Raw genomic sequence first — 15,855 nt, forward strand, 5'->3', positions numbered from 1 at the left:
TTTGAAAATCTTAAACCTCGACAAATAGCAGGTGTCGAGCAGGTATTGAGCACACCGAATGAAGAGCAGATTCCTTAAACTCGATAGATGCAGCTATTGACCAACTGTCGAGCTTTAATGATTTTTCACTCTGAACTTGTTTTCTTGAACAGACTTGAAAGCCAATACGTGATCTTGAAAAGGTTTCTTGAAGTATTTAAAACATCCTAAATCTACCCAATTACAAGTAAAATGCGTTTCGTCAAAGGATAAGCCAATTACATAAAATCATGACATATGTTTTTAACAAGTGAAATACATATGTCCTAACAATCTCCCCCTTTGGCAATCCATGACAAAACCACAACAAACAAATGAACATATGAGAGAAGTCACAAATCACTCAACTCATATTCACTTGTTGACTACAATAAAATCTATCCTAACATAAACTCTTGAAAAACTTTGCAAGAAGAGAGTTTATGACAAGTAAACTTTGACAACCTGTATTTCTGAAATACTTTAAACAAAACTCATCAAGGCATTTTTGTGTGAAATAGAAATAATAGATTGCATACAATTATAAAAAACATGTGTATAAAGAGCGAAAAGAAACAACACATGAAGGGGTAGGTGAAAGAAAAACATACATCAATATAAATAAGGAAATAAGTACAATGTACGTCTAGAAATTGTTACAAGACCTCATGTACAAGAGTAATGTATATAAAAAGAAAGAAAAGAAAAGATACATACTACCTTTATTACATCCCTCAAAAATGTATCAATACTCTCCCTAACAAAATGATCCTATGGTAACTCTCCCCCTAAGATAGACTACTCTCATACCAAAACTACTTCCCCTTTTTATCACGAATGACAAAGGGTAAGAGTGTCAAGTAGATATCTCATCGGCAAAGCTAGCATCTTTATCATCTTCATCTGAAGCATCATCGTCATCACCATCATCATCATCCTCATCCTCAGAAGCAAAAGCCACAGGAGAAGGCGGTGAAGGAGTTGCCTCAGGAGCAAAGCCACCCATAGACGCCTGTCGTCGAGCAATACAACCGACACAAACGTTCACCTGATATAACTCCATAGAGAGTGTATCGAGGCGAGCATCCATGCACTGCAACTGTGCCATAATATCTCCTAGAGACACATCGCTCAAAGAGGAAGGAGGAGTCGATGTGGATGGAGCCGAACAGGATGGAGCGGAACGAGAGGAAGGAGCCACTAAATTCAACTGCCGCAATCGAAGCTGGGCCTCGCTACATTTAACGGTAGCATAATCTATGGCACACATGACGGTGAAATGGTTGGATGAGGGAAAAGGAACAGAAAAATGGCGTAGAATCCTCATGATAGCGGAAGGAAAGATGAGCTTATCACGGGTTGCCGAATCCAGATGAACATCTATGATAGATAGAATGAAATGAGAAGGGAAGTCTATGGTGAGATGCTCAAGAAGAGACAACAAAAACCGAGCACAAGGCTCTGTGATGGAGTTATAGTGAGAGAGGAGATGCAAAACAAAAGTCATCACCATGTTCATGAATCTAGGACCTTTAGTAAAAAGTCGACATAGGGTAAAAGGATGCTTACCCCAAGAAGTAGGGCACTTATAAAAAGCGAACATGAGTTCATCCCTGGACATAGCCCTCAGACGCTCACAACCAGGATAATCAGGAAACTCTATCCTAGGAACCCGAAGTACATCCACAACTAGCTGCGATGTGATAGGAATGTGCGTACCTCGAACGCGAGTGAAGAAAAGAGGTATAGACTGATCAATCCCGTGCATGTTGGAGTAGAACTCCTGGATCAGCACAAGAGGACAGGTGACCATGGCGTCACACAGTGACTCCCATCCCCTACTGTAAATGACAGAAGGAAGGTCGGTGTCAGCAAAATCTGACAAGATGACTTGGTGTTCCAAATGAATGCCTCGTTGAGAGAAGTTCTCCGAAAATGCCTTAAAGGCATCATCATCACGGAACCGGATATGAGATAAGGTAGGATCAGACAAAGAAGAATCACCAGAATGAAGAGGGTTCCGGGTTGAAGTGGATTTATGCCTATGTGCCATAGACACAACTAACTTAAATAACAGAGAGGGAGAAAAAGAAAGACAATCAGAAAAGTCCCAAACATTTTCAAATATATCAAATATATTGAAAAGAAGTACATATGCATGGGAAATGCATGAACATGTGACATGCAAAAGAAATTTCATCATGGGCTCAGCCCAATCCAAATCTACCAGCACACAATCATATAGCACACATCTAAATGCATGGCAAGACCATTATAATGCTAATGTGATGCAATGTATGAGGTTTTAAAGACATTTAAGTGAAACTCCAACACAAAATTTTAACGAAATCTCATCAATTTTGAAAAACCCCAAAAATTTCCAAAAACCCCAAATCCTAGGTTTCAAAACATGAAATGCATAAATGAGAAAGGATTAGAAGCTTACCAAGTGAAGAAAAACTTGAAAAACCTTGGAAAATCCTTGAGAACCAAGATAGGAGTGAGATTGGAGAGTTTTTGGGAGAGAAATAGAGAAGTATTGGGAGAGAGATCGATGGAAATGAAGACCGGATCAAGCATGGGCTTTATATAGGAAAGCCAGTAATTCTCGACAAATGCAACTATCGACAGGTATTGAGAGATCTGTCGAGGAGGTGTCAAGAAAATACACATCGACAACTGAGGTGTCGAGGAGGTATCGAGGATCAACACATCAAATTTAAGAACAAAAACTCGATCGATCCATTAGGTATCGAGAAGCTATTGAGCATACAGATCCAATCTCGATAGATCCACCAAGTATCGAGGTGCAGGCGAGATTGTGATAAGAAAAAGCTTAAGGAAACTCGATAGATAGCCAGCTATTGAGGAGGTGTCGAGCCAGCTTTTGAAAGCAGTTTTTCGAGATGTGAAAAACACAAACATGAATGTAATCCAACATGCAACTCAGCCAACGATCCAATCAACATATTAAGCTCTTAAAATCATCTCTCAAATGAAAATTTAAGCACATGGATCTCCACAAACATACACACATACTAAACAAGTCTAACCAATTTTATATTTCAAAAACAAGTCTAGACAGTTTAGTGAGCATACATTAATACATGTAAAACCTCGTGATGGCCAAATCACATTGTACTTGCACATGTATCAAGAGTAGCAAAGAATATTGCGTGTTATATGTGAAGAACATCGCAAGATTGCATAAGTGTATGCATGTTACGACGATTTGATATATGAGAAAATCAATTTAACTCACACATAATTATAATTGTTTGATGAGGACTATCACCTTTGAGGTACATCCTATAACTCCCACATCTCCTAGAATACATACTTGCAATCATATTTAAAGCATTTTTGATCTTTTTGCTTTTAATTTTCTTTGCATATTTTTCTTTTAAACATATCATGCATGAGCTTATTAGAGAGAGAAAATAAATACTCAATGATATTTGACATTCAAATTTTGCTATGCCTAAGCACACAAATGTCATTGACACTGCACTTTTGCTATGTTGAAGCATACAGGTGTCATATTATGATTGGCGGGCAACAGTGGTGAGATGGTTATTTATGCTTTCTCTCAGGATTTTTAGTCCTTCCCGTCAAAAAGAGTGATATGCATGTTAAGTTTAAGAGACAACTTAATCGTACTCATCACAAACATGAGCCACAAAGCTCACTTGCTTAGTTGTACATAGAGATGCTCATTTAAGCTACAAATGATACAAAGTTCAAAAAACTTTGTTTCAATGGCCATCCAAGGTACACAAGTACCAATGTACAAAACACACACTGTTTTTGTATTTTTCTGATTTTTCAAAATTTTTTTTATTTTTATAAAGAAAAACAAAACAAAGCAAAAACTGAAAAATAACCAAACAAAAACATGTTAAACAAACAAAGCATAAAAACTAGACTGATTCAAAACATGAAAGCCAAACACATGTAATGCACACAAAAAAGAGAAAGAGAAAAATGATAGAATCACTTGGAGCCCTTTTCCTTCCACACCTTGGAAGAACCTTTCCGTCTAGCAAACCCTTGAACCAGCGGCGAAAGGGAAGAATTAAACCCATTCAAGTTCGAAAGGAACATGAGGGCTTTGAGTAGATCACCAAGGGGAGCGAAAGAGGATTGAAGCTGATTCTAGTTCCCAGATGCTATCAAGCCGTTGCTCTGTTGAGTGGCAAGCCACTTGTAGCAATTTGGTCGAGTATGACTAGCAGCGCCACAATGATGAGAGAGATGCTACTTCTTTTGTTTAGGCTTTTGAGAGTTAGCCTTTTTAGCACTAGGATTTTTAACTTCTTTCTTCTCAAGCTTAGGGGGTGCTCCTAAGATAGATTTACCCTTATCTAAGTTCTCACTAGCTAATTCAGTTTTAATCTCATTGTTCTCAGTTTTAACATTATTAGTAAGAGGAACAAAAACAGTAGTACTAGAAGAAGTAGTATTAGAAGAAGAAAGACCATACCCTAAACTTGTTCGATCTGAAGCAAATTTTTGAATGCTCAGCATCTCATTTGGCTTTGTGCTTGAAGTCCTCTCCAATTGAGCTTTGACTTGAAACAGCTCCACTTAAGCTTCTTGGTCTTCTCAGCCAAGAAATTGTTCTCGAATCTCAGTGCTCTAATAGTCTGATTGGCTTCATCAAATTTTGTGAAAAGCTCCTCACAATCAAGTTCCACATCACTGAGCTTCTTGGTGGTTAGCCTATATAATTTCTCATGCTTCTCAAAAAGCTTATACAGCTTCTCATAGGCAATATGGATGTCATCTTGATCATCCATCTTCTCAAACTTAGATTCCACCAGTTCCTCTTCTTCAACCACATCTTCAACAATCCCATCAGTAGGATTAATCGTGGCCTTGAAGGCATTTAAGATTCCATCATCGTCATTATCGGAATCATCCTCAGGCTCAATGTCGCTTTAGGTAACAGCAAGTGCCTTGCTCTTCCCAATGCTCTTGAGGTATGTAGGACACTCATGCTTCAAGTGACCGAAGTCTTGACACCCAAAGCACTTAGGTCATGAGGGAACAGTGTACTGACCGTCTTCCTTAGCATCCTTCTTCCCTTTGTCTTAGCCTTTAAATTTAGAAGAATTGGATTGCCTGGGATCCTTGTCGAAACCCTTTCCATTGGCGTTCTTCAAGAACTTCTTGAACTGCCTGGTGATGTAGGACTTCATCTTGGAATCTTCATCATCAGAAGATTCACCTATTTCACTGCTCTTGGCCTTCAGTGCCATACTCTTGCTTTTATCCAACTTGCCTATTCTTGTCAACCTTAGCTCGTAGGTCTGTAAGTTTCCAACCAGCTCAGTTAGAGGAATCTTGTCAATATCCTTTGATTCCTCTATTGCTGTAATCTTGGCATGAAATCTCTCGGGCAGAGATCTGAGCACTTTCCTCATAATCTTGGGTTCAGGAATGGTTTCCCCAAGATTGAAGGCTGAGTTCACTATGTCCTTTAGCTTGGTATAGATCTCATCAAAAGACTCATCCTCCGACTCATCCTCCTCCATCTTTATTTCTTCAAAGCTTATAGTGAGCCTCTGAAGTTTTGAGTCTTTGACAACCTTAGTACCCTCATAGGTTGTCTGGAGAATGGTCCAAGCCTCCTTGGCAGTTTCAGTGGAGGATATCTTTTTGAACTCCACATTGCTGACAGCACTGAACAATGCATTCAAAGCTCTGCTGTTGAAGTTTGCCGCCTTAATCTTGGCATCATCCTAGTCGGCTGGCGCTTCTATAGGCTTGGTCCAACCTAACTCATAGCTTGCCACACTTTCTCATCTAAAGACTACAAGAAAGCTCTTATGCGTATTTTCCAGTATGCATAGTTAGTATCATCAAATAAAAGAGGTATGATTAATGACTATCCTCTATCCATAACAAACAGGGGTCAATGGATCAACACAGCAAAGATTAAACCCTAATCAGAGTGTGCCCGCTCTAATACCACTTGATAGGCGACAAACTGAATGACCTCTTGTGATAGAAATTAACTAATTAATTATTCAAGTTGTTAATTAATCAATTTATCATGCAAACGCGTGGTAACGTAAACAAATCACCAATAAACTAAATATGCAGCGGAAAATAAATAACACAGTGATTTTTTTATGAATGGAGAAAACTTAACGGTAAAAACCCCAGTGGGTGATTTTCAGGTCACCACTCTCGAAACTCTACTATTATCATAACAAGCGGTTACAAGTAAAGGAATCCAAGTACCTTACCAACCTACAGTTGAAACCTTGCCCAATACCCAATTAGACTTATTCTGTAGTGACAGTTCCCTTTTCAGATGCATGACTCCTAGTACGTGACTAACCAATTACGCGGATCCCAGTACGCAACTTCAATCACCAACTAAGAAGGTTGTTGGTCGCAAAGTTCTTCAGTTCATCCAAACAATGAAGATCAAGAAGATGCTTGGTCACAAAACCCTATGGTGTACATACACAGCAACTTCTGCAAGAGAAAGAGATGAACTAGGGCAAGAACTTCATCTTCGGTCACAATTTGCTTAAACAGAGTTTGCTCAAAGCTTGTGCAACTTGTGAACAGTTTGACAGCCTTTAAACTGATCCTTTTATATGTCTAGGGTTAGGAGAAAAGAAAGCCCAAAGATACATTCACGGATCCCAAGAAAATCATATTGAAATTCTGAAAATCTTAAACCTCGATAGATAGCAGCTGTCGAGCAGGTGTCAAGTACACCGAATGAAGAATAGCTTCCTTAAGATCAATAGATGCAGCTGTTGACCAGCTGTCGAGCTTTAATGATTTTGCACTCTGAACTTGTTTTCTTGAATAGACTTGAAAGCTTCAATACGTGATCTTGAAACAAGGTTTCTTGAAGTATTTAAAACACCCTAAATCTACCCAAATATAAGTAAAGTGCATTTCGTCAAAGGATAAGCCAATTATATAAAATCATGACATATGTTCTTAACAAGTGAAACACATATGTCCTAACATATACATTAAAATTAAAACAAAATTAACTCCTCGTATTTTGTGTTAAACAACTCATTTGGAACCAAAATTAAGAAGATTTTAGAGACACATGACAAATAATTGGACACTAATTGAGAATTCTAAATATTAGATTTTCTACAAGCTTTGACTTTAATTTATATATTTCTCTTTAAGTTTTAATGTGTTGAACCTCTCGGTTTTTGCAATGGTGAAAATTTATACATTAAAATTTTTTTTTAAAAATAACTCCTTGTGTTTTGTGTTGAACAACTCATTTGACACCAAAATTAAGAAGAAAATAGAGACACATGACCCAAAATTGGAAAATAACTGAAAATTCTAATTAGATTTTTTCTTAGATGTGGCTTCAATTTATATCTTTCTCTTTAAGTTTTAACGTGTTGAGCCCTTCAATTATCAAAATGTTGTAGATTTATACATTAAAATTTAAAAAAAAAAAAAATTACTCCTCATATTTTGTGTTGAACAATTCATTTAGCATTGAAATTCAGAAGAAATTAGAGGCAAATGGCACAAAATTGGACAGTAATTGAGAATTCTAATTAGATTTTCTCTAAACTTTGACTCTAATTTATATCTTTCTCTTGAAGTCTTAACATGTTGAATCCCTCGGTTCTCACAATGGTGTAAATTTATACATTAATTTTTTTTTAAATTAACTCCTCGTAAATTGTGTTGAAAAACTCATTTGGCACCAAAATTAAAAAGAGATTAGAGACACAATGGAGTAACTTTAAACAATGTTACACCACTCAATATTTTTTAATTGGATGTAAATTTTGACAAATCTACCGTTAGATTACATTATCTTTGTATATTCTCAATGCTTGCAAAATTTAAGACAATCAAAGATCAATGACAATGTCATCAATCAATTGTTTTAATTTGAGTTTTTGTAGTTTAAAATAATGCATAAAAGTTGAGTTTATGGATCGAATGGTAAATTATATCCAATTGGCATGCATATTAAGAACATATAGAACATATAAATCAACGGTGGGATTCTCAAAATATGAATTCTATAACAGGCTTTTAGGTAGTGTAACATTTGTTTAGAGTTACATCAAGTGTAACTACATATATATATATATATATATATATATATTCTTTTCTGGCTGGTAATAGTGGTATTGCGTTCTCTACCCAAGCCTTTCGATACTTCCTTTGTTGTGTCTTTCTTCTTATCTCCATTGGCACCACCCTTATCGGAAAGTGAATTACTTATATATATGCACAATCAAGTGGCGCATGGGCGCATGAACATTTAAATAAATATTCTCAATCAAATGATACATCAACATTTAAATTTGCCTATGCGCTGAATTGGAACATTTTACAACATTTAAGGATTTGATATTTATTTCTTGAACTCTAAAAACCAAAATAGAAAATTTTGAATAGTAAACTAGTATTATTCTCATACCTTCCTCATATTTAATGGGAATTATATGTAAATTTTAAAAATATATTTAATTATATAATTAAAATTGAATAATAAAATTGAAAATGAAAATAAAAGAGAAAAATTATTTTTAATTACATGATGTAATACACATTATGTAAGTCAAAAATATTTTTAATTAAAAAAATAAAGATTATTATAGATTTCTAAAATAATGTAAAATAAACAATGAAATTCCTTTTAAATATCTTAAAACTATTGACAATTGACTTTTTTTTTCTTTCTTTTATATAGAGATTCGATCAACCTCAAATTCCTTATTCAACCATCGTAAACTTTACCAATTGAGCTAACTTGAATCTATTGACAATTGACTTTTAATCAATACAAATTGACTTCTAGATCTTCAAGAATTTGCCTACGCAATTTTCAATTATAGTAAACTATGTTAATAATTTTAATGTACTTATAATAAGTCATGAAGCGAAATTATGTCATACAACTTGTAATAATTACATTTAGCACACATGTATCCACCAGTAAAGTTTCTTATCATGATTCATCATTTTCGTAAATAAACTTCTTTCATATCTAACAACACATGAAGTATATATCAAGTTCATAATGTAATAATTGTGTATCATAATATTTCAATAAAAATAAAAATGACAAAATTTAACTACAAAATTGTTTGTATCATAAGGTTACAACCTTACTCAATAAAATAAACACTACTACATATTTTGAAAATTTAACCGTTGAGATGCATGTTCTTTACACTCTTAATATACATGCCAACTTTAGTGCCAATCGGATGTCACTTACTATATGATCTAAAACCTTATATTCTATCTGTGGGGTCAAAGAATTTATGACCTCAGCCCATTTCATGTTAAGGCCCAAGGCCTGTGCCGAGGAGAGATAATGCCGAGGATGCACCATAGAAGTCTAGGATGGCCTAAGGAAATGGCCGAGGACAAACTTGTGCTTGACATCCCATAATGCCCCTAAAAGGAAGAGTGAGCACAGTGCAGAAACAGCCCAAGTAAAAGGCTGCTAGTACTGCAGTAAAGCATTCTGCACCTGACAGGACCATACTCTTCAGCGTTTGTAACTACCCCCCAATCACTCTAGGTATGGGCTGACAGAACAAGTCTTAAACCCTAGAAAATTGAGCTTACACGTGGACGCTGGCGAGAGGGTAAATGCCCATATAAAAAGTTAAGAGAGGTAGTATGAGAAGGGGGGGACAACCAGTCTCCTAAGCGATGGAGTCCTAGAAAAAAAGAGGATATGGAGAGCACGAAGCTCCACAAACTCCTCGGACGAGATTCACCGATCGGGGCCACCCAAACCACCAACCAGTGACCAAGGCCTAGCCTTTCAAACCCACGCTCTACAAATTATATTTTTTGGGCCTTTTACGTATGAACCCATTATCAATTTAGGGTCGTTAAGAATTTGAGCCCCTACAATTGGCACCGTCTGTAGGAAATTCTTGTGCGTTGGCCCAGGCGGCGAAACGAGAAGTCCTTCCATCATTTCCAGCAGACCGTTGTTGTGTCTTAACGTAAAGTTCCACTAGGGGTTGCGCGTCGAAACGTTAGGAACGCAGACGGTTCTAGGGGCTTTCAACGTTGGATCAATGTCCTATGCCTTGACCGAGGGGCTAATCCCCCAGGGGGCTAACCCCTCCCATACTTAAAAAAGCTAAGTTTTGGACAGAACCAAGGTATTGCATGGTCCTCGGACTCAAACTTATGGGGAAACCAACTACTTAAAAAAGCTAAGTTTTGGACAAAACCAAGGTATTGCATGGTCCTCGGACTTAAACCTATGGGGAAACCAACTACTTAAAAGAAAGCTAAGTTTTGGACAGAACCAAGGTACTGCATGGTCCTCGGATTCAAACCTGTGGGGAAACCAACTACATAAAAAAGCTAAGTTTTGGACAGAACCAAGGTATTGCATGGTCCTCGGACTCAAACCTATGGGAAAACCAACTACTTAAAAAATCTAAGTTTTGGGCAGAACTAAGGTATTGCATGGTCCTCGGACTCAAACCTATGGGGAAACAAACTACTTAAAAAAAGCTAAGTTTTGGACAGAATCAAGGTATTGCATGGTCCTCGGACTCAAACCTATAGGGAAACCAACTACTTAAAAGAAAGCTAAGTTTTGGACAGAACCAAGGTACTGTATGGTCTTCGGACTCAAACCTATGGGGAAACCAATTACTTAAAAAAACTAAGTTTTGGACGGAACCGAGGTATTGCAGGGTCCTACCACTTAAGGAGGATTTTAGATTGCTCGGTCCTACGGGAAGACTATTCGCTAAAAGTCGGGTTAAACCCTAGACGGAGTAAAGATCCCGACCTATCCTCAGGTTCTTAGTTCTAAGGGAACTGGTGAAAACGAGTGTTTGAGTTTGGTACGGTCGTACCTCAGTCCTCGGATCGGATGCCAAAAAAGGCTAAAACTATTAAAGTCATCGGGAAAGCGGCAAAGCACCTTAGTACTTGGCAACCCGCGTGGACAGTTTATTTTGGGTTACCCGTCCTCGGATGATTACCTCCCACACTGCACCGAGCATTCAGCTTTCATCTCGGCTAGTTTGGGGTATGTACCGCTTTCTCAGGTTGGCATTATTGTGCCGGACAGTTCTAATAAGTTCATAATAACATCTTTTTCTTAGCAAGGGTTTCGGCCCTAAGTATTGTTTTCTCAGGTCGGCATTATTGTGCCGGACAGTTCTAATAAGTTCATAATAACATCTTTTTTTTAGCAAGGGTTTCGGCCCTAAGTATTGTTTTCCCAGGTCGGCATTATTGTGCCGGACAATTCTAATAAGTTCAGAGTAACATCTTTTTCTTAGCAAGGGTTTCGGCCCTAAGTATTGTTTTTTCAGGTCGGCATTGTTGAGTCGAATAGTTCGATAAGTACAGAATAATACCTTTCTCTTAATAAGGGCCTCTGCCCTAGATATCATTTTTTCAAGTCGGCATTATTGTGCCGGATAGTTTCAATAAGCACAGAGTAAGGTCTTTTTATTAACAGGGATTTCGGCCCTAAGCATCGTTCAGAATAAAAAAATAAAAAGAAGTCATATGGTAGTACATCCATTCACGGCATAACCATTGCAGAAAAGATAGAATACACAGAATAAAGCAATGTCGACTTTTATTAATATAAAGAGGTAGTACAGCGTACAATGAAGGGCTTAAACAAGCCTATATAGGAAACAAATTACAAAAGCAAGAATTAAAAAAAAAAAAAAAAAAAAAAAAAAAAAAAACAAGAAGTCTTTCTAAACTCTGCTCCAGTAGCAATCATATTGAGAGGAGGACCCCCTTTAATGGAAGAGGAGAAGAAGAGGAAGAAGTAAAAGCACCAAGATGGATCTGGTGATGGGAAAGAAGAAGAAGGGGAGGCAAAATGAGGCACCAGTGAAGGAAGAGAGGAAGAAGCAGGGACACTTTGTCCCTGCGTCAGCCCTGACTCCTAACACGTTGGTGCCATATTAGCTATGCTCATAAGAGAGCGGCTGGTACTGATAATGGGTAACCCCAGCTCAGTCGCACCAAAAGCTTGATGCGACTAGCACCTGCTTCAGATTCTGGCTGAAGGAGGGTAAGAAGTATCTTGAGTTTCTGCCAACCCTGCCTTGACCGAGCCATCTTAGGCTTCGAAGGGACATAATGCTTCTGGGAAGGATGTGGCCTTTTCATCCCGCTTCTACCTCAGACATATCACAACCCAAGGTTTGAGTGTGCGGATAAGGGAAACTTTGGGCGAAGCTAGAAGTTTAAGACTTTAGAGGAGCTAAGGGGTCTCTATGTGAAGGAAGTAACCTCTTGCCTTTCTTCTTATATGGAAGGCAAGATGGGTGGCATTTAATCTATACAAATTTCCAAGAAGATCTGTAAACGAGAATATACCCACTCCACTTCCTAACGCCGTCAATAACCGTCGGATTTGAATGGTCTCGTAAAGGGAAATCATTAAAGACGCGTCTCGAACACTGAAACGGTAGGAGCGCATCGTGAGTGAATCTAGAAGAATGTCTCGTAATTCGGCGTGTTTCCTAGGTAGATGAAGAGACACCCACATTGATGAAGGGTAGAGTTAAGCAGACCGTAATAAAGACGTGGCATCACCAAAACCCTCCTCTTCGACTAAGAGGTCGGACAGCAAGATTTTGAGGGGCTATTGTGGAGTCAGAGAATTTATGACCTCGACCCATTTCATGTTAAGGCCCAAGGCCTGTGCCGAGGAGAGATAATACCGAGGACGCACCATGGAAGTCTAGGATGGCCTAAGGAAATGGCCGAGGACGAACTTGTGCTCGGCATCCCATAATGCCCCTAAAAGGAAGAGTGAGCACAGTGCAGAAACAGCCCAAGTAAAAGGCTGCCAGTACTGCGGTAAAGCATTCTGCACCTGACAGGACCATACTCTTCAGCTTTTGCAATCACCCCCTAATCACTCTAGGTATGGGCTGACAGGACAAGTCTTAAACACTAGAAAATTGAGCTTACACATGGACGCTGGCGAGAGGGTAAATGCCCATATAAAAAGTTAAAAGAGGCAGTATAAGAAGGGGGGGACAACCAGTCTCCCAGGCGATGGAGTCCTAGAAAAAAAGAGGATATGGAGAGCACGAAGCTTCACAAACTCCTCGGACGAGATTCACCGATCGAGGCCACCCAAACCACCGTCCGGTGACCAAAGTCTAGCCTTTCAAACCCACGCTCTACAAATTATATTGTTTGGGCCTTTTATGTACGAGCCCACTATCAGTTTGGGGTCGTTACGAATTTGAGCCCCTATACTATCTATAACGTTATATTTTATGCATAATTTTAAACTATAAAAACTTGCAATTTAAACAATTTATTAATAAAATAGCTATTGATATTTAATTTTTTAGAAGTTTTTTAAGTATGGAGGATATAAAAAAAAGAAATAATCCAATGGTAGATTTGTCAAAATCCATGTCTAATAAAAAAATATTAAGTAAAAAATATTACTATATGATCTAGAACCTTATATTTTATCTATAACCTTATATTTTATACATAATTTTAAATTACAAAAACTTACAATTTAAACAATTTATTAATGACATAACTATTAATTTTTAATTTTTTAGAAATTTTTCAAGTATGGAAGATATAAAAAGAAGAAGTAATCCAATGGTAGATTTGTCAAAATTCATGTCTAATAAAAAATTATAAAGTAAAATTGATTTTTAATTTTTTAGAAGTTTTTCAAGTATGAAGGATATAAAAAGAAAAGTAATCTAATGGTAGATTTGTCAAAATTCATGTCTAATATAAAAAAATTAAGTAAAAAATATTACTATATGATCTATAACTTTATATTTTATCTATAACCTTATATTTTATAAATAATTTTAAACTACAAAAATTTGTAATTTAAACAATTTATTAATGACATAGCTATTGATTTTTAATTTTTTAGAAGTTTTTCAAGTATGGAGGATATAAAAAGATGAAGTAATCTAATGGTATAGATTTGTCAAAATTCATGTCTTATAAAAAAAATATTAAGTAAAATTGATCTTTAATTTTTTAGAAGTTTTTCAAGTATGGAAGATATAAAAAAAAAAAAAAGTAATCTAAAGGTAAATTTGTCAAAATTCATGTCTAATATAAAAATATTAAGTAAAAAATATTACTATATGATCTATAATTTTATATTTTATCTATAACCTTATATTTTATGCATAATTTTAAATTACAAAAACTTGTAATTTAAATAATTTATTAATGGCATAGCTATTAATCTTTAATTTTTTAGAAGTTTTTCAAGTATTGGGGATATAAAAAGAATAAGTAATCCAATGGTAGATTTGTCAAAATTCATGTCTAATAAAAAAAATGTTAAGTAAAGTTATAACCTTAAGTTACAACTAATTTTGTTACTAAATTTTTTCCGAATAAAAATTATTTTTAAACCTCTCGTTAATTTTACAACTCAATTAATCAACTTATTAAATTAACTAGTTATGTAATAATTTTTTAGAATCCATATGATATTAATTTTCCTATTAGGTTGTGGTTGAGATTTACTATAAATAACTGCTACGTGATCCATATTCCATAGACTCCATACCTTAAACTCATAATCGTCCTCCCATTTCCTTCTAAAAATGTTTTCCTCACACTTCACCTTCTCCATCTGCCTTCTAACCTTTGCTTTCTTTCTACAAACCACTTTTGGAGCTAGCCCTATCTTCCATATTTGTTCAAGTTCTGCTGGGAACTTCGCCTCCAATAGCTCATATGAATTAAACCTCAACAATCTCTTGGGAAATCTTTACAACCAAACCCCTCCACAGGGTTTTGGTCTCATTTCAGTTGGTATTTCTCCAAACCAAGCTTATGGGCTTTCACTTTGTAGAGGTGATCTTAGTGCCACAGATTGCCAGACTTGTGTTAATGAGGCTAGCAGTGAAATTCCTCTCCTCTGCCCGTATAATAAAGGTGCAATTATATGGTACGATAATTGTCTTTTGAAGTACTTGAACACTGACTTCTTTCACCAAATTGATAATCAAAACCAGTTCTCAATGTGGAACCCTCAAAACGCCAGCAATTCCACAACATTTACCAATCAAACAAGCGAGTTCTTGACCCTTCTAGCTGTAGAAGCAACACTCACCCCAGAACTCTATGCAGTTGGAGAACTAGACGTAGCAGTTGGTGGTTCAAATAAGCTCTATGGTTTGGTACAATGAACCAGGGATCTTTCTAACAGTGATTGCTTCAAATGTCTTGACGGTATAATTGGTGAACTTCCGAATTGTTGTAATGGTAAAATTGGAGGAAGAGTTGTCACTGGGAGTTGCAACATAAGATATGAGATTTACCCTTTCTTTAGTTTTTAGGTAATATGTGTAAAATTCTTCTAAAAACAAAAGGTAATATGCAATATGCGTAAAATAATAAGTGTTGGTTGTATAAAAACGTTTATGATTTTCCATTTTGCAAAAAAAATGCAGTATTAACAGCTGCTTTGCATTGGCTGCATGTTTCAAACTGTTGTTGAAATATTGAATAAAACGTCCTTTTGTTTTTTACTATGATCGTTGTGGAAGAATGACAAATTTCGCATTCATTTAAACTTGGGCTCCATTTGTTTCCATGTATAATTTATTCTGACGCAGTATAGTTTAACAAAACATATATTAAAGAAAATTTTTTATTTTTATTTTTATAAAAGAAAATGTTATAATTATTACAAATTTTACTACAAAATATTTACAAATTGGCGTGATAAAGAAAGTGATTGGTGAACCTCAACACTTAATAAATAAATGTTTAAATAAATTTTATATAATTTGTGACATTAATTTGTACAACTTAGATAGTAAATTTTATAATATCCTT

At 36.2% G+C, this 15,855-nt stretch overlaps 1 protein-coding gene across 1 annotated transcript; it reads left to right on the forward strand.

Moving 5' to 3' along the window:
* The first annotated feature begins 14,554 nt into the window (after window positions 1–14,554).
* LOC126705944 (cysteine-rich repeat secretory protein 38-like) lies at window positions 14,555–15,527 on the forward strand. The gene has a single exon (XM_050405181.1). It carries the CDS (start codon window positions 14,616–14,618, stop codon window positions 15,201–15,203), a length of 588 nt encoding a protein of 195 aa, XP_050261138.1. The 5' UTR covers window positions 14,555–14,615; the 3' UTR covers window positions 15,204–15,527.
* Window positions 15,528–15,855: the final 328 nt, after the last annotated feature.

The sequence above is a fragment of the Quercus robur genome, chromosome 11, assembly GCF_932294415.1.
Source record: "Quercus robur chromosome 11, dhQueRobu3.1, whole genome shotgun sequence".
NCBI classification, from domain to species: domain Eukaryota; kingdom Viridiplantae; phylum Streptophyta; class Magnoliopsida; order Fagales; family Fagaceae; genus Quercus; species Quercus robur.